Source organism: Capsella rubella, unplaced genomic scaffold (genome assembly GCF_000375325.1).
Source record: "Capsella rubella cultivar Monte Gargano unplaced genomic scaffold, Caprub1_0 scaffold_7, whole genome shotgun sequence".
Classification (NCBI taxonomy): Eukaryota; Viridiplantae; Streptophyta; class Magnoliopsida; order Brassicales; family Brassicaceae; genus Capsella; species Capsella rubella.
Genome location: NW_006238917.1, coordinates 2,794,176 through 2,810,034, shown reverse-complemented (window position 1 = coordinate 2,810,034; position 15,859 = coordinate 2,794,176). Strand labels below are relative to the sequence as shown.

Genomic DNA, 15,859 nt, shown 5'->3' with positions numbered 1-15,859 from the left:
GTTGATAATCTCGCAAATTTTATATAAGAGCGATTTCTTAACAAAATTTAGCTTAAAATTTGCTCAAGAGACCATCAAAAACAATTGGGCTCTCTCTCTCTTTTTCCAAAGAATTAGGCTCTTTTGTTATAGATATTATACCAAAAAACTTAAATTGGGCTTTCTGAAATGTGGGCTTTCTTCTAGCTCAATGACTCCTAAATTCTAAAAATGGACAGAGACTTGAACAAATGGTTTAGTAGAGACGATGTGAAGGCAATAATTTGGTTTGATAGGGGTCGTCAGCACGAGATACAGTATATGATACGACGGATCACAAAAGAAAGCAACTTAAGGAGGAAGACGAATAAGAAGAATGGTGAACTATGTGCTTAAAATCACCGCTGATCTCGAGAATCTCACTAATCTCCAGCCTTCCGGTGGCTGCGACGATTCCAACTTCCCTTACCTCTTTAAGGTTTACCTTCTCGCACCCACCTGTTGTTATGCTTCGATTTCCCTGTTTTCATCGTTTTTCTTTGGCTCTATGATTGATTGGACTAGTTGAGCTTCTTAGGCGCTCTTGATTTCGCCTTTTGAATCACAGATTTCTATGGAACTGAGTCTGACAGAGCTGTATTTAGTGGGGTTTTTTGCTTCTATTTCCTAGGGCTTTTTGTTTCTTTTAAGTGTTGAAGTTCAGATATAATGAGAGTATACGAAGGGATGACTAGTGCTCCTGCTTGATCTTGCTTTGTTGTGTTTGCGAAAACAAGTCATTTTTGTATTCTTCCTCCCTCATATCCATCACTATGGGATATTTACATAATGCCTTTTCTTGTATATTAGTTGAAATGTGAAAGATGTGGAGAGGTGACTCCTAAAGAAACATGTGTCACTTTGAATGAGACATTTACTCCTCCGGGAGGTAGGGGCACTTGCCATCTTGTACAGAAGGTAATTTCGAGCCTCACTCTTTCTTTATCTCTTCATAGTATATGTATGTTTAAGAATTAAGATCATTCTTTTTGCTTTCCGGATTGATTCCAAAAATATAACTAATGGTTTTAGGGATTAAAGCTGTATCGTAACATATCCAACTGATGGTTTTCGCTAAGTTGCATATTGGATATGATCTCATCTCCCCCTGGCATTACTTACCTGTTTCTCTGCTTAAACGAAACCACTCTTATTCTGTTGAGTTCAGTTGCACAATGTTTTTAATACTGATAATTTATGGTTTGTTTCCATGAGTTATTCTAGTGTAAGTTCTGTGGAAGGGAAGGGAATGTGACCATGATTCCTGGCAAAGGTCGACCTTTAACTCTGCAAGATTCTGAGGCTGGAGAACATGCCCCTCTTATGGTCTTTGACTGTCGTGGCTATGAACCTGTGGATTTCGGATTTGGTGGATATTGGAAAGCTGAAGCTGTAAGTTGTATCACTCTCACTTAGCGTTCTCATTCCCTACAACATTTTTTGGATTTGTTTCCAGTAGTCTTTGATGCTCAATACTACTTTAAGCTTTCATGAATTGAGTTCTTTTGTTCTTAACAGGAATCTGGGACCAAATTTGATGAGATTGATTTATCGAGTGGTGAGGAATTCACAGAGTATGATGAGAAGGGAGAGTGCCCGGTAATGATATCGAACTTCCGTGCAAGCTTCAGCGTCACCAAGTAAAGTCGGTTTCTGCTGTCTATTTACTGATTCACTACACACTTGGTGTATGTAAAAACCATGAGAATATCATTACTCAAGTTCAAATAATATACTCTTTTCCTACTTTCCTCAGCCGTTTCTGCTACAATAAGTAACTCATCCATAAGTTTGAGAATTTCAAGAAGATTATAAACAAACCTTCTATAGTATAATCTATACATTAACTTTAGTTTTACAAGCATTTGTACAAGGCAAATAGATAATTTGAGATTATACACTGAACAGAGAAAGGATAGTGAAATTTACAGAGAATACTGGATTCAAACAGTACTAATCGAAATAAGAATAGTTTGGCTATGACGATTGGTAGTATAAACAAATGTGAAGAGGGCTTAGGGTTTTATCATTTATGCACTGAATCCGCGGTGAAGCGAGCTCCAAGGACCAGGTGGGATTGTGGTACAAGCCTGTGAAGCTGCCTCCTCCATTTGCTCCATTTGGATCCCTGAGTTGCAGAAGTTTGCAAAAGACCTCATGTGCTTGATACCGTACTGAGACAACGATCCACAGTGCCTCTCAAAAGCTCTCACCTAAACACACAATGAGGTTATGCAGTTGTTCTCTATATGAAACATAAACATAAGTCAATGAGTTTGTAATTTGGTAACTATTTCATAAACATAAGATAAGAGTAAACAGAGTCAGTGCTGCGTCACAATCAGTATGGCCCAGATTTATGAAGTGATTTCTATTGACAATTTAGTAGCAACTCAAGTGGCTAATAATAGAGTGTTGGGCTCCACAACCTCTATTGAGATTTTTTCCATCCTATGTTTTCTGATGGATATGATCCCACGACTATACCGATACGTTTTTCAATACTAACCATAAGGGCTGATGATAAAGATTGACACAACAAAGTCTTAAGGAGCAAGTGACGTATTTATTTACCATATTTTTGAGGCAGTTCCAGTCATCAACTAGCGGTTGCCCAGCAGACCGTACTTCATTTAGCACTTGTGGACCTTTCGAAATGCCAAACAAGATTTTTCCGACTAGTATCACGCTATTGTCAACATGAAGTCTGTGAGACATGACTTCAAGTACTTGTTTCTGAGCTTCTGCTTTTCTTGAGGAACCTTCTGGTGCTTTTCGGTACTTCATGAAACAATAACACGCAAAAGAACTTGTGTTTAGCAATCCAAGAAGCCACTGAGTGTCCAAAAGATACAAACAAGAATAGGCAAATAACCTTTTCCCAAAAATGGACAAGATCTGCATCACGCTGATTTGTAACTCTTGAAGGTAGCTTCAGTGAATTCGAGTCCACAAAGGTGGAATTTTCGTTGGCAGGGTTTGTTCCCATATAAATTTCGAGCTTATCCTTGCTAAGTCCTACATCGCCATATTGCATGACATGAGAACCATAATAGTACCCATCAAGTGCAGTCCTCTTCTTTACCTGAGACACACAAAGGCACACTTATGATACACATATTTGCTAGAAATCTAATTTACAGCTGAGAAACCATTGTCTCCATCTTTCCATAGGAGCTAGAAGCTTACAAGTTCATATTGCTGCTGCAGAGTCTCAGTCTGTAAGTTGTGGATACCACTGTTGCATTTTTAACAAACCAGAATCAATATATGGGACATCCATAGAGATTCATAAACATGAGAAAATAGAAAACTGCTACTCCTATTGGTATTCTTCAGCTTACCTATCTTCCATCCAAGCAACACTGTACAAGTCACCTAAACAAGTGTCATACTCCGGTGGAGGACTAGGTTCCTCTCCAGGGCAATAGGTACCCCAACTGCTTTCTTCGGCGTTCGATGCAGTTGTGGCATAGATGTTCAAACCCTCTGGAAGAAGCCCTTCAAAGATACTTCCAGATTCACAAGCTTCAAGATAAAACACCTGCAGGTTTGCCTTTTAATATTTACTCGCAGGAACAGAAAAAAAAAAAAAAAAGTATTTCAGAGGAACCTTGGCGATTTACCAAGCTTTTATAGGTTCCTAAAGCATGTTTTTTCTTCAGAACATCGTTGAGATCATTTGCATATATGTAAGGAAAAGTCGGCATGCCTGCAAATAAAAGACAAAGAACCATCAATACGTTTGTTCCAAACCATCCACTCTTGGTCTTTACTGAACTCACCGAGAACTCCAGGACCACCATGGTCACTGTAGAATATAAAGATATGATCATTTGGACCACTATCCACAACCTTGCCACTTCCCCCTTTGATAGCAGTTTTGTCTCCAAGGATGACAGCAAATAGATTATCAACAGTGACATCATCTCCAGTGTAATCCTGAAATCCAAACCAAATTAAGTAAACCAAATTGCAACAGCAGAACTAGAAAACCCGAAAAGAGTAAGGAAATCGAAAAGACCTTGGGAACTCCTTGATAAACATCTTTTCCATGAGGGCTGTTGATAATGGTTCCAGGTCTTGGATTCTCGTAATTGTTAGCAATATCATCATACATGAACACCACAATATTCTCTTCCTTCAATCCACCTTTCCTCAGAAGTTGATAAGCATGGCAAATATCAGCCTGAAAAGTTAGTAAAACTCATTACTCTACTAACTAAGCTACAAACTTCGATTAGTTGAAAGGAGCAAGTTTTATGTAATAAAAAAAACAGAGGAATGGAGAGAGTACCTGATGCCTGTAATTCCCATAGCCGGACGAACCGGCGACTAAAACAGCCCACCTAGTACCGGCGTCGTTTTCAGGAGGACGGAAGAAGCGAGAAGCTTGAGAAGGGAGTTTGATAACATCATCAGGACCATTCCTCGCGGCGGAGAGAGCAATCAGCGAGAGAAAAAGAACGCCGACGGTGAGACGTGTCATCGTTGACACCGAGTGATGATGATGATGTTGATAGGAATCTTTTCTTTTCTTCTTTTTTTAAAAAAAAAATATAAAGGGGCGCCGAAGTATTAAAGTAATAGTTGAATCTTGTATCTGATTGGAGAACACATTCGTTCGTTTGGTTTGCTTTATATAATAAAACACGCAACCTAAAATATAATTCGATATATTTACATATCTAGTACGATAAATGTTTATATTTGCACATTTAGACCTATTTTGATCAGTTCTATTGCGTGATGACACTTCCTTCTTTAACATTGGCTTGCCAATTTTCTATTTGTTTTTTTCTTCTTTGCTTACATTGTCAAAGAAATAGACGTGTGTTCAATTATATATAGGTACATTTTTAAAGTTCTTTCATTTATTTTTCTCACAAAATTCATGAGTAAAAAAGAGATTATTTGATTTTAAAAGAAGATCATGAAATTCATGCAAAAGCATAAAAAATAGGCTAATATTATATGTATTGTGGTGAGTATGTCAAACGTGTATAAACACCAAAACGATTTCAAGGTGAATGAAAATTGGTAATAACGTAAAGAATTTTAAAAACATGGTTTAGGTTTTGAAATTGATGAAAATGCCAAATTTCGTGGGGCAACATGATATGGAATCTTTTCCTTTTAACGAAAATTTCTAAGTGTGTCTCTATAACAACATAGCAAATGGGAAGTAACGAAAATGATCATTTTGTTTTTGGATATTTCGGCAACTGACTTTTGTTTTCTTCCACTAACTTCAACTGACATCTCTAAGCATATCAAACTCAAAGGCATCCATAATTGTGTCTTGTGTCATTTTTTTCAAATCAGTACTTATCATTTTGTTATATGTTATTATCAATTATTTTTATATAGCTATTACAGAATCAAGTTGAACTAATCTGAGCCAGTCCAAAAGCTATACAACATTAGATTCCAACGACGTGTGTCCCCCATAAATGTCTCTAGTCTTTGTTGCTTTTACCCCACGACACAATCCATCCCTAATTATAATCTTCTTCCTTCTTTTTTTTAGTCTCCTAATAAATAATCACACGACTTTACATACGACAGTATATATAGATATATATATACGCACAGTCACAATCACTCATAGGCGAACGAAACACAAAAGTACTGAGTGAGCTGTCGTGTCATTACCCTTTGCTTTCTCTTTCACCAAGTGGGGTTTATCAAGAGGAGTATTCATTCATATTTCATATTTGTGGCTGAGGGCAATGCTTTTTGTTGATCGAGAGGCACACGACAGAGATATCATCAACCTTTGCCGTTGGATATTTCTGTACCCACGCATTTGTAGCCGCCTCTGCCACCGCGTTGGCCGCTCCTGCCTCACTTCCCGACTTCATCACCACCTCAGCTACTTCTTCGTTACTAAGTACATCCCACACCTATTTTACACAAGAGATTATTTATTATTTGTACTTGGACCATTCAATTTTACAATATTATTTTAAACTTGGGCTTTACTTTGGATCAGGCCTATTGTTTGGGTTTAGTTTGTTTAATAAAAATAATTAGCAAAAGCCTTAAATGGTTGGGCCACAATAGTTGGCATGATTTAGGTTTTAGATTGACGTACCCCGTCAGAAGCAAGGAGTAGAAAGTGGTCGCGGGAAGTGATTTCATGGGTAGAGACTTGGGGAGTTGCAATGACTCCGTAGCTTTTAAGGAGGAAGTCACCAAAAGCCCTAGACATGGCTAGGCCCGGTCTGTTTTCAGTTGGAAGCCAGACTCTAAGAATGTGAGGTTCCGACTCCAAAGCTAACACTCTTCCGTTTCGTTTCCTTATTCTCTCCGCTTCGCCTGCAAAGTCAAGTCACCCAAAACTGTTTAACAATATTGAAACGGTATACGTATCACTGTTTACAACATGTATAACTTAGCTTCAAGAATTAACTTACTTGGCACACTTGGCTTCAAGTCATTGGTCAATTGAACCACCTTGGTTTCTCCATTCTCACTTGTTCCGATCATCACAGCCCTTGAATCTCCAAGATTTGCCACCATCACTTGATTTCCCTGTTCATATTATATTTTGTTATTAATTAATACCAAAAATTCTATTAAAAAAAAAAACAAGAATTATATTTCCTTGCATTGAAAAATAAAACATCGTCTCATAATATGAAGTGGTAGTAAAAACATTAAAAAAGGATATGATATAACATACATGTTTAACGGCGAAAACAGCAGTAGTTCCAGAAGAGGAGCAATCATGAATCTTTTTAACTTTAAGAATCCTTTTGTCCATCTCCAAACAAGTAGTTTCGCAAATGAGTTTCCAGTCTCGAGTCACCGAATGATTATTCATGTGACGTAACAGTATAGATGGCAACTGGCTCCTTACGATCTTGCTTACGAATTCACCCTTCTCTCCATGCCCATCGAACACTCCACATAACGCTCCTTCTTCTGTTCCATATCCCTGCAAATTTAATTATCATATGATCATTTCATTAGATACAATTTACTTGTTTGTGACAAACATATATTTATTTGTATATACGACGAAAATGATTTTATTTGGTAAGAGATAGAAAGTTTGAGTACCAGGTGGAGAATGGCAGCATCTTGGTTCAAGCCCTTTCCTCCGGCTAAAGAAGAGACAGAGCCAAAGTCTTGAGGAACATGATCATGTTGGTCAGAGTACAAAACTGCACTATCTTGTCCGTAATCAGTTATCTCATAAATCTGGTTTCGGTCTGTTGATCCTCCTGAGGATATACATAAACAAAATCCCATTTTTCTTCTCTTTTTTTTTTTGGTTTGTTGTTTCTGTATATGTAAGAGACGAGAGAGATGATAAAACAAATGAAAGAGTTTGATACACGGCTTTGCTTATTGCATACCCACTTATATAGCCTTTTTGTGAATCTTACTTAGGAATATATTGATACATAGTTTGTTTTTTCACATGGTTAAGTATATATATAGATATTCATCTCGATGACTTGTATCTTTGGGCATTTAGGAAGAATAATTCAATTCGAGGCGGTCGATCTATATATATTATTAGTCTTATTAATAACCAAATTTGCTGAAAATTGAATCTTATTGTTAATCAGATATATTTGATTAACTGTCAAAACAAATAATTACGAAGTGACACGTACGTAGTACTTGCCGCCAATTAGAATTAAAGAATAGGTAATTTGTGTGTGTCGACTAAATGAGAAACCGAATTATTTGAAATACTCTTCTCTATCTAGTAAACTAAGAATATTAAATATAAGCTTGTGTAATTTGCAATGGCAATTATGTGGCTCCTGTTGGCAGTGACAACGTATAACAACAATTTACAATGAATCAATATACATAGTTGAAAAAACTACATATCCCAATATTCAAATGAAAGGGCACATGACGTGGTGTGTGATTAGTATCTTGATTAAACTACTAATTGATATATTCCAGAATACTAATAATTATCAATAAAAATTTACCGACGAGGATTCTTGTTCAACTAGCTGTGTCATTTGCCTACAAGTTTAGACGCATCGCAAATATATTTCAGCTGTCAAAATTATTTAATTAATCAAAGGAAAATTCATGCATCCACACATTTATGCCAAGAAAATTAAACTTGCTAATTAAGTATGTAAATAAGAAAGATTAATAAAATAGAGAAATGGAGTAATTTACATATATAATAGACTAATCGAAAGCATGACAGATCAGACGTTGGCTTTTGTTGTGACAACGTATTAAAATGATGATAGAATATGGTAATATGCTATTTTGTCTCTAATAATTTACTTTATGTAATGGTTATTGTTTATCTTGCATTAATATAGTTTTACAAATAATAAATGAATTACTTAAGAAACTATATTGATGCAATATTGTAACAAAAAAAAACAGTTTATTTCTTTTGATATATTTATAGAGAAAAAAAGAGTGACGAATGTACTTTGTAATTAGTAAATTAGGTTTAAGACAGCTTCTCCTGGCCTTTTGGACATATCAAACGATACAATCGGCCAAGTCAACTCTCACATCCTTTTTATCAATAATTTTCTTTACTTCTTATTATATAAATGAACTACTTGCTCTCTTATTCTTTTCTTTTTTTTTTTCTTTCAAAATACAGAACTATATATTCTCTATATCTATTTGTCTATACGCTTTACAACTATATTTATCTTTTTATTTCCTTACATTGGATTCAGCCTTCATTTTACCCATTACTATAATTATATTATGTAACTTTGAAGAGAAAAAAAGATTTGTTAAGATTATTAATATTGTCGATCGACGATCGTCTCCAAAAAAGATTAACAAGTGTAGACTAATATATTATTATTTTTTGTTTTTTTAATGTTCGTGAGATATAAAAGTCAAATATAACAAACAATTCGTAGACTACCCCGCTACTCAATTAGAAAGGCACATGATGTGTCATCTTGTAGGATTCCTATCTTTGATTTATTTGGATTCCTAATTTTAATAATTTTAGTCAAACGTTATATTAAAAACTCATTTTTTTTTTGGTTGCATATTCTAATAAGGCCGTACAAAAGGCCTCTAATAGATTCATTAGATTACATATATCGTGAGAGAGAACGAATACCGTACATGTTGGCATCGTCATTCTAATGCCACAAGCCACAAGCCACAAGCCACAAGCAACATGCATGGCAACATATTCTTTCGATAATCAAATTGGGGTAATCGACAAATCAAGATATATATAAAAAAAAAAGGAAAACAAACAAACCGGATTATATATATGCCTTTTGCCGGTTTATGAAAATTAGTAAAAAAAATATGTTGTTTGTGATATATTTGGTTGCACTATGTTGGCTCTTAAAATTTCGTGTGGCAAGTGGCGACCATATCACTCGTACGTAAATTTGTTTTTGGCCTAAACAAGATTGCACACATTAATTTACGTGTTGTTATTTTCCCAAATCAAATTTTATAAAATGTCATCATATGCCATGCTGACATAAGAACGGCAGAAATAACAATAATTATTGTTTTCTGAAATATATTTGTTTTTCAAACAACTTGATTAATGTGTTGACTTTACTACAACATAAGATTATAAATATTCGTAGTAAGCTTGTTCTCTCACAAGTCATCACAGCCACACATTCCCATTAACTAACATATCCATCTGTGTATTATTTATCTATGAAACAATTAACTCCAACAAAATAATTATCATACTATGTTAATAGTTAGTTATTTAGTCGGCCGATCCGGCACAAAACGACGTGTTGCATGCACTTTGTGTATAAATTCATATGAAGAGTTTGCTGATATGCTTATCGGGACAAGGGATAAGGGATAAGAGATGAGAGTTAGTTACATAATTCAATTATTTAGATGCTATTATTAGACATATAATTCATCACATTGGTGTATATATATATATTTCTAAAATAAGATAGCTCAAATAATATTGCAACTCGCCTTTGTTATAGAACACTTTTAAGGTCTTGACTCTTTGAGGTATTTTCTGTAACAATAAGAAAAACATTTATATTCATTTGGACATTTGAGTTTCTTACTTGATGGATCTAGAACAAGTTGTCACTAGTTTTCGATTATTTTTCACATGCGCACATTACAACCATGTCATAACCAAAAGATACAAGAAAAAAACAACAATGTTTTCATTAGCTTATGATCTGAATATTGTTCCCATCTACAGAATTTGCCGCTTCAGTCACAGGCACTTTCTTTGCAAGAGACCTGGGGATGTCAAGATCATCTTGAGCACATCTTTGTTGAGGATGAGATAACAACATTGACATGGGCTTGAAAACAGACCGTGCAAGCCCTTGACCACTCTCAAAAATGTAACCTTCATACTCTGAAACATGTTCTACAGCATCGACAAGAGAATCATACACATCTTGAGGACAATTATCAGGACTTGGCTTGTCGTGCAGATACATTACATCCAATGTGAAGAGCTTCTGATTTAACGGCCAATCATGGATTGGTCTCATCGATGACCTGCAGTATATGAGAATCTGCAAGGGAATGTAGTAATATATATAGGGTCTTTTTTTCAGGCTGTGGCTAGAGGAAGATCGTATTTGCACAACCTAAAACTTACCACCCTCAAAATTCGGTTTTGTGCTCTGGAAATTTTGGCTTCCTGAGCTGCAGCTCGGAAGAGAAGTGTGAGATCCGCTCGACTAGAGGATTTATTAGCTGACAATCCTCTTAGGGAAGCAACAGCAGATTCAGCATCGCTGGTGAAATCTTTTTTAAGCTGAAACATAGAAGGTTTGAAGTTCAGTTCAAATGAAACGGTCAAAGAAAGAAGAGTGGAGAGAGGATTTAAACAAAAGTTTAATGAACCACATTGACTTGTTTTCACACACAACATTTACTATTCAAGCTCAAGTTAAGCATCAAATGAGATTCTCTCAACACATTTAGAGGCTACTACAAACAGTACAAGAACACCATTATCAGGTTAAAATAAACATCAGGTTTCAATCAGGTAAAGATTGAGGATTCTAGGATTTGATATGGAAGGACCAATGAACAAAATGAATCATGATGTTTAGTACTCAAAAAAAGTTCCGACTATCGCAAAATACAATTTGCTTCTTGAGTAACGAAGGCTTCCTTCAACTACTAACGAGAGACCAACAAAAGCAACAAAGGGAAGCAAAATCAAGTAGACCATACGTTTTCAGTAACATCATCTAAGAAGATGAACAGAGAAACTCACAACCAAATGCAAATATCCAATAAACATAACTTTATAGCCTTATTCATCTTAACATCTAATAACTGATTTTGAAATTTCTATCCAATAAACATCATAAATTCCAAATTTCTCAGTTAAAAGAAATCAAAATCTGAGGAGCATACTTTAAAAAAATCAAAAGAAATCCCCAAATTAAAGACGCAACATTGAATCAAAGTAGAATCGGAGAGAAAGAAGATACCCAAGCAGCTGATTTGGAGAGAGTAGCGAAAGCAAAGCGATGATCAGGGTTGATGGAGAGCTTATTGTGAACGAAGAGAATAATGGCTTGCTTGACGCACTCCATCCTGATCAAAGGCCTACCATTTGTTCCAGTGGTCTTCATCTCCACCATCGATTCCGCATCTACATCGATGCAGATTAGTATGTCTTCGCTTTTTATACGCCCCGCTTTAAGCGCGTATCGACTCGCTACACCTCCGGCCACGGCCACTCTCTCTTCCTCCATTCCTTCGCCGTCGATGTTCTTGAGATTTCTCTCTCCCACTTTTCTAGTTGTTCCTCCGAGATCATCAAAACGCTGCGTTTTAGGTAGTTTGACCAAAGACAATAAGTCAAGTAATATGACGCCGTTTTGATAGTTTTCTGAATTTAATTTACGTTTGTGATATGGCCAACATTAATTATAACTTTCTTCTTAATTATGTTTCCAACGTTATGGGTCGAGAACTAATCAACTAACCCCTTATTACCATCCGAAATCAACTGTCTTTAATAAACTTGATTGAGAGATAACGCTATACAAAAAAAACTTCTCTCTGGTCAACTACTTATAACTCCATCGTCGAACTAGTTCAGGATACCAAAAACAAAGAAAGGAGAGTTTGCAGTCCACTTCCTCCTCTTCAGTTGAGGATTTTGTTGATCTCCAATATCTTCTCCCCTAATTGTTACGACATCACATTATCAGAGTCTAGAACCAATACAAAACACACTAAAACAAGAAGACTAGTGTTCAGATCACATACCTAACACGTCAATTTCCACAAGTGAATCTTCAAGGTTGTCTTCCTTTTTCTCTATCTCACAACGGAACTGTCTTACGATGCTTAGCGTGTCTACAATGCTCTGTTCCTTTGTCTCCAGCTCACAGCGAAACTGTCTTACACTGGCTATTGTGTCTAAAATGCTCTGTTTCACCTTAGCCAGCTGTTGTGTGACGCAGCAAGATTGAGTGGGTTTCATGGGATGCACGTCTCCAGGCTCAGCACTGGATTTGTGAGAACGGCAAAACGTTTCTCCTTCTGCAGCTTTCTTATCCATCTCCCCGTAGGCATTTTTATGGCTGGAGCTTGCGACTTGAGCTTGCTTGTCTGCCTGAGTCTCAGTGTCTGCCTCTTCTTCAGCCACTGGTTGTTGAACCATCTCAAGGATTTTCCTTTCCTGAGTCTCTACTCCACCAATAGCCACTTTTTCACATCGCGGGGACACTGCCTTATGTCCATTCTCATTCTTAGACGAAATAGCTGCACTGACAGATGACTCATGAGGACAAAAACTTAATGAATGCTCCAGATTAAGTCTCCTCTCAGGTACACAAGTTAGCTCAGGGGTCGGAACTTCTGCTGCCTTCTGTTGTTCCTGCTGATTGGAAAATAAGTTTACAATTAACAATCCACTTCCAACATGAGTGAGAAAGACTTCTTTTACATATGACGAATTTCAGTGTTTCAATGCTGGTTTCAGGATGGAAGAAGCATGCCTCAACTGCCGATTCCCTTGGCCCTTGAAAGTCCTGCAGAAGACACAGATTTCTAGAACTCTCAGAGAGAAAATGAAAGTAGACGACTCTCATAACCATTGGTACTTAAAACCACCTTCATTCGTATGAAACACATGATGCAAGTATACTATCTACAAACAATAATAGGTAGTTTGATACTGTACAGGTGAGAGCTTACTTCTTTTTCATTAGCCACAATTTCTTCCTGCTTCAAAGCATCAAATGCCCCTTCACATATTGAATCCACTACATCACTGTGCTTATCCAAGGAGACGCTCGATGATTTCACTGCTTCTGTCATATACGTTTTGAGCTGGCTAGCACAGCTACTGAGAACTTGTTTTGCCTGGCTCCGTGATATTTGGGCAACCTGAGGACAATAAGTTGAAAGACTAAAACAAAAAGAGATTGGTTGCTGAAATAAAAATGGTAAGAAACTAAGAACTTATCCATGTATAACCTCATCATCCTTTCTATTACAAGGTGAAGATGGTATCTTTGATTGCTTATTAGTTGACTGTTCCTTGGTTGTCTTAGCTTTCTTCTTCTGAGGCCTGGATGAACATCAAGAACAGTAGCTATACCAGCGTCGTCACAAGAACATCAAGTTTATCTCATAACAACAGTTCACATCTAGACTCCAGCGACACAAACACACAGGAACTAGAGAAGTAATGCTTACATTGTGGAGGCTTCTTCATCACATCCCGTTTGATTAGCTTCTTTATCCTGCTGAAATAAAATGCGGAAACATAAACAAACTGGAGAATGAAACAAAACAGAAAACCCAGAGATGAGAGATATATTCCCTACCTTTGACAATTTGGATTTATTCACAAAATACCACTTTTCAGTTCTCATATTCAAGATTTCTTCGTCTCCATCAACATAACGAACCTGAAAACAAACATAGCAGCAGCAGCATATATCAAATATAACATACTATCAATGATCTATATCAAATTAACCATATGTGTATCACTTAGGAGTAGGCTAATGAACCAACAACCAACGGAAATAGTTATGTTGGAGAGTGATGTAATTGGCTATACCCGATGTCTATCTTTAGCAGAATAATATGTATTGACCACAGCTTCATAATACCTGTGGTAAACATCCAATACTCATTTACAGGCGTAGTCGACAGAAATGCAACCATCTGAGGTGCTAGTCCAGATTCAGCTAGTAATGGAAAAGACAGCACAGATAGAATAAATAAAATCAAAGACGTATTTTAAAGAAGAAAATACAAAATACTTACGCTTTATCCAAAGGCCACCAGATTTTGACCCTCGACCCAACTAAATTTTCATCATAGTTTTTGAGATTAGATGCCTGTCAAGGAATTGATTCAGCATGGGTCTACAAGGTTTTTTTTTTTTTTTTAACTCGTCTCGAGCAAATGAAACTAGTATGGATAAAAGAGAATAAGAAGCTGAAGCCATGCAATAGTTATTACTGCAATCAGCAATTGGTAAACCATGGGAGTTTTCCACAATCCTTTAATATAACAGTAATAACACGTGAAAGGAACAACCATACTTTGTCTTTGCCTGGGCTGTGTGTTCTCTTTGTGTTTGTATTAGGAGTTTTTCCTAACGGTTGCATCGCTCGTTTCTTTGAATACGAGGCTGACTTACCACAGGAAACAGCTGGCTGAAAAAATAAATAAAGAATATCAGACTTATCAGTAACAGCACAAGAAGAGAAAAGTCATAAAAGCATTTGCCATCTTAGCTGCAGTCACCTTCTTTGCAGGGGGCTTGGGGAGATCGACTTGAGCACATCTTTGAGGAGGATGTGATAACAATGTTGACATACGTTTGAAAACAGACTGTGCAAGCCCATGACCGCTCTCAAAGATGTAACCTCCATACTTTGAAACACGCTTTATAGCATCACCAAGAGAGTCATAGACATCGTGAGGACAGTTATCAGGACCCGGCTTGTCGTGTAGGTACAAAACATCCAATGTGAAAAGCTTCTGGTTTACGGGCCAATCATAGGTTGGTCTCACGGATGACCTGCAGTATATGAGAATCTGAAGAGCAAAAACTTAAATGAAATCAGTAAAGCACCTTAGTTTTACACGCTGTAGCTAGAGGAGATAGTTTTTAAACAAAATAAAACTTACCACTCTCAAAATTCGGTTTTGTGCTCTGGAATTTTTGGCTTCCTGAGCCGCTTCCTCGAACAGAAGAGTGAGATCCGCTGAACCAGAGGATTTAGTAGCTGACATTTCTCTTAGGGAGGCAGCAGCAGATTCAAAATCACTGGTGAATTCCTTTTTAAGCTGAAACATCAAATAAAAACCTCAACTTTATCAGACTCACTAGTGAAGCGTATGCAATACATCAAATGTGATTCTCTCAAGTCTCAACACATTTACAAAAGAAACAGCATTTTCCAGTGAAGATCACGAATTCCACCAAATTTGACATCTAAGGACCATGCATACTCGAAAGCAAAAGCAACCTAACATAAAGAGAGCTCAGGGAGAAAGTATTACCCAAGCGGCTGATTTGGAGAGGGTAGCGAAAGCAAAACGATGATTGGGGTTTGTGGCGAGCTTGTCGTGAATGAAGCGAGTAATGGCTTGCTTGACGCACTCTAGTCTGTTAAGAGGCCTACCGTTAGTACCAGTCGTCTTCATCTCCACCGTAGATTCCGCATCAACGTCGACGCACATGAGTATGTCCTCGCTAGGTTCCGTCGTCTCTCGAGACGCAACATCTCCGGTCACGGCCGCCCTGTCTTCCTCCATTCGCCGTCGTCAAAAGTTCCGTCTTTACACTTTCTTCCTTCCTCAGTGTGGCAAAGAGTTTTGCTTTTCTACTACTTTCTAATTTGTTCGTACGAGATCA

General features: G+C 37.0%; 5 protein-coding genes across 10 annotated transcripts; 1 reads left to right on the top strand and 4 right to left on the bottom strand.

Moving 5' to 3' along the window:
• The first annotated feature begins 257 nt into the window (after nucleotides 1-257).
• On the top strand, nucleotides 258-1,766 carry LOC17878641 (UPF0587 protein C1orf123 homolog). Its single transcript, XM_006284584.2, has 4 exons — nucleotides 258-457; nucleotides 829-936; nucleotides 1,243-1,410; nucleotides 1,537-1,766. Exons 1-4 carry the CDS (start codon nucleotides 356-358, stop codon nucleotides 1,660-1,662), a joined length of 504 nt encoding a protein of 167 aa, XP_006284646.1. The 5' UTR covers nucleotides 258-355; the 3' UTR covers nucleotides 1,663-1,766.
• Nucleotides 1,767-1,827: 61 nt separating this feature from the next.
• On the bottom strand, nucleotides 1,828-4,617 carry LOC17879744 (vacuolar-processing enzyme gamma-isozyme). The gene is made up of 9 exons (XM_006285455.2): nucleotides 4,316-4,617; nucleotides 4,043-4,207; nucleotides 3,804-3,960; nucleotides 3,645-3,730; nucleotides 3,363-3,562; nucleotides 3,208-3,256; nucleotides 2,894-3,103; nucleotides 2,593-2,799; nucleotides 1,828-2,231 (listed from the first exon to the last, which is right to left on the bottom strand). Exons 1-9 carry the CDS (start codon nucleotides 4,505-4,507, stop codon nucleotides 2,049-2,051), a joined length of 1,449 nt encoding a protein of 482 aa, XP_006285517.1. The 5' UTR covers nucleotides 4,508-4,617; the 3' UTR covers nucleotides 1,828-2,048.
• A 708-nt stretch (nucleotides 4,618-5,325) lies between these two features.
• On the bottom strand, nucleotides 5,326-7,387 carry LOC17879330 (probable protein phosphatase 2C 61). Its single transcript, XM_006284032.2, has 5 exons — nucleotides 7,087-7,387; nucleotides 6,707-6,961; nucleotides 6,438-6,555; nucleotides 6,116-6,339; nucleotides 5,326-5,924 (listed from the first exon to the last, which is right to left on the bottom strand). Exons 1-5 carry the CDS (start codon nucleotides 7,276-7,278, stop codon nucleotides 5,730-5,732), a joined length of 984 nt encoding a protein of 327 aa, XP_006284094.1. The 5' UTR covers nucleotides 7,279-7,387; the 3' UTR covers nucleotides 5,326-5,729.
• A 2,622-nt stretch (nucleotides 7,388-10,009) lies between these two features.
• LOC17879810 lies at nucleotides 10,010-11,766 on the bottom strand. Its single transcript, XM_006284195.2, has 3 exons — nucleotides 11,454-11,766; nucleotides 10,607-10,765; nucleotides 10,010-10,520 (listed from the first exon to the last, which is right to left on the bottom strand). Exons 1-3 carry the CDS (start codon nucleotides 11,718-11,720, stop codon nucleotides 10,161-10,163), a joined length of 786 nt encoding a protein of 261 aa, XP_006284257.2. The 5' UTR covers nucleotides 11,721-11,766; the 3' UTR covers nucleotides 10,010-10,160.
• Nucleotides 11,767-11,882: 116 nt separating this feature from the next.
• Nucleotides 11,883-15,788, bottom strand: LOC17878717. 6 transcript variants are annotated; one of them, XM_023778802.1, is made up of 13 exons: nucleotides 15,505-15,788; nucleotides 15,130-15,288; nucleotides 14,743-15,036; nucleotides 14,538-14,651; nucleotides 14,257-14,330; nucleotides 14,048-14,099; nucleotides 13,809-13,892; nucleotides 13,678-13,727; nucleotides 13,456-13,549; nucleotides 13,174-13,365; nucleotides 12,975-13,007; nucleotides 12,241-12,853; nucleotides 11,883-12,155 (listed from the first exon to the last, which is right to left on the bottom strand). In XM_023778802.1, exons 1-13 carry the CDS (start codon nucleotides 15,757-15,759, stop codon nucleotides 12,118-12,120), a joined length of 2,052 nt encoding a protein of 683 aa, XP_023634570.1. In that variant the 5' UTR covers nucleotides 15,760-15,788; the 3' UTR covers nucleotides 11,883-12,117. The 6 variants fall into 6 exon arrangements, 5 of the variants coding, with proteins under 5 accessions (XP_023634570.1, XP_023634571.1, XP_023634572.1 ...); XM_023778803.1 differs by having other exon boundaries at nucleotides 13,678-13,724; XM_023778804.1 differs by lacking the exon at nucleotides 12,975-13,007.
• Between the last annotated feature and the right edge of the window lie 71 nt (nucleotides 15,789-15,859).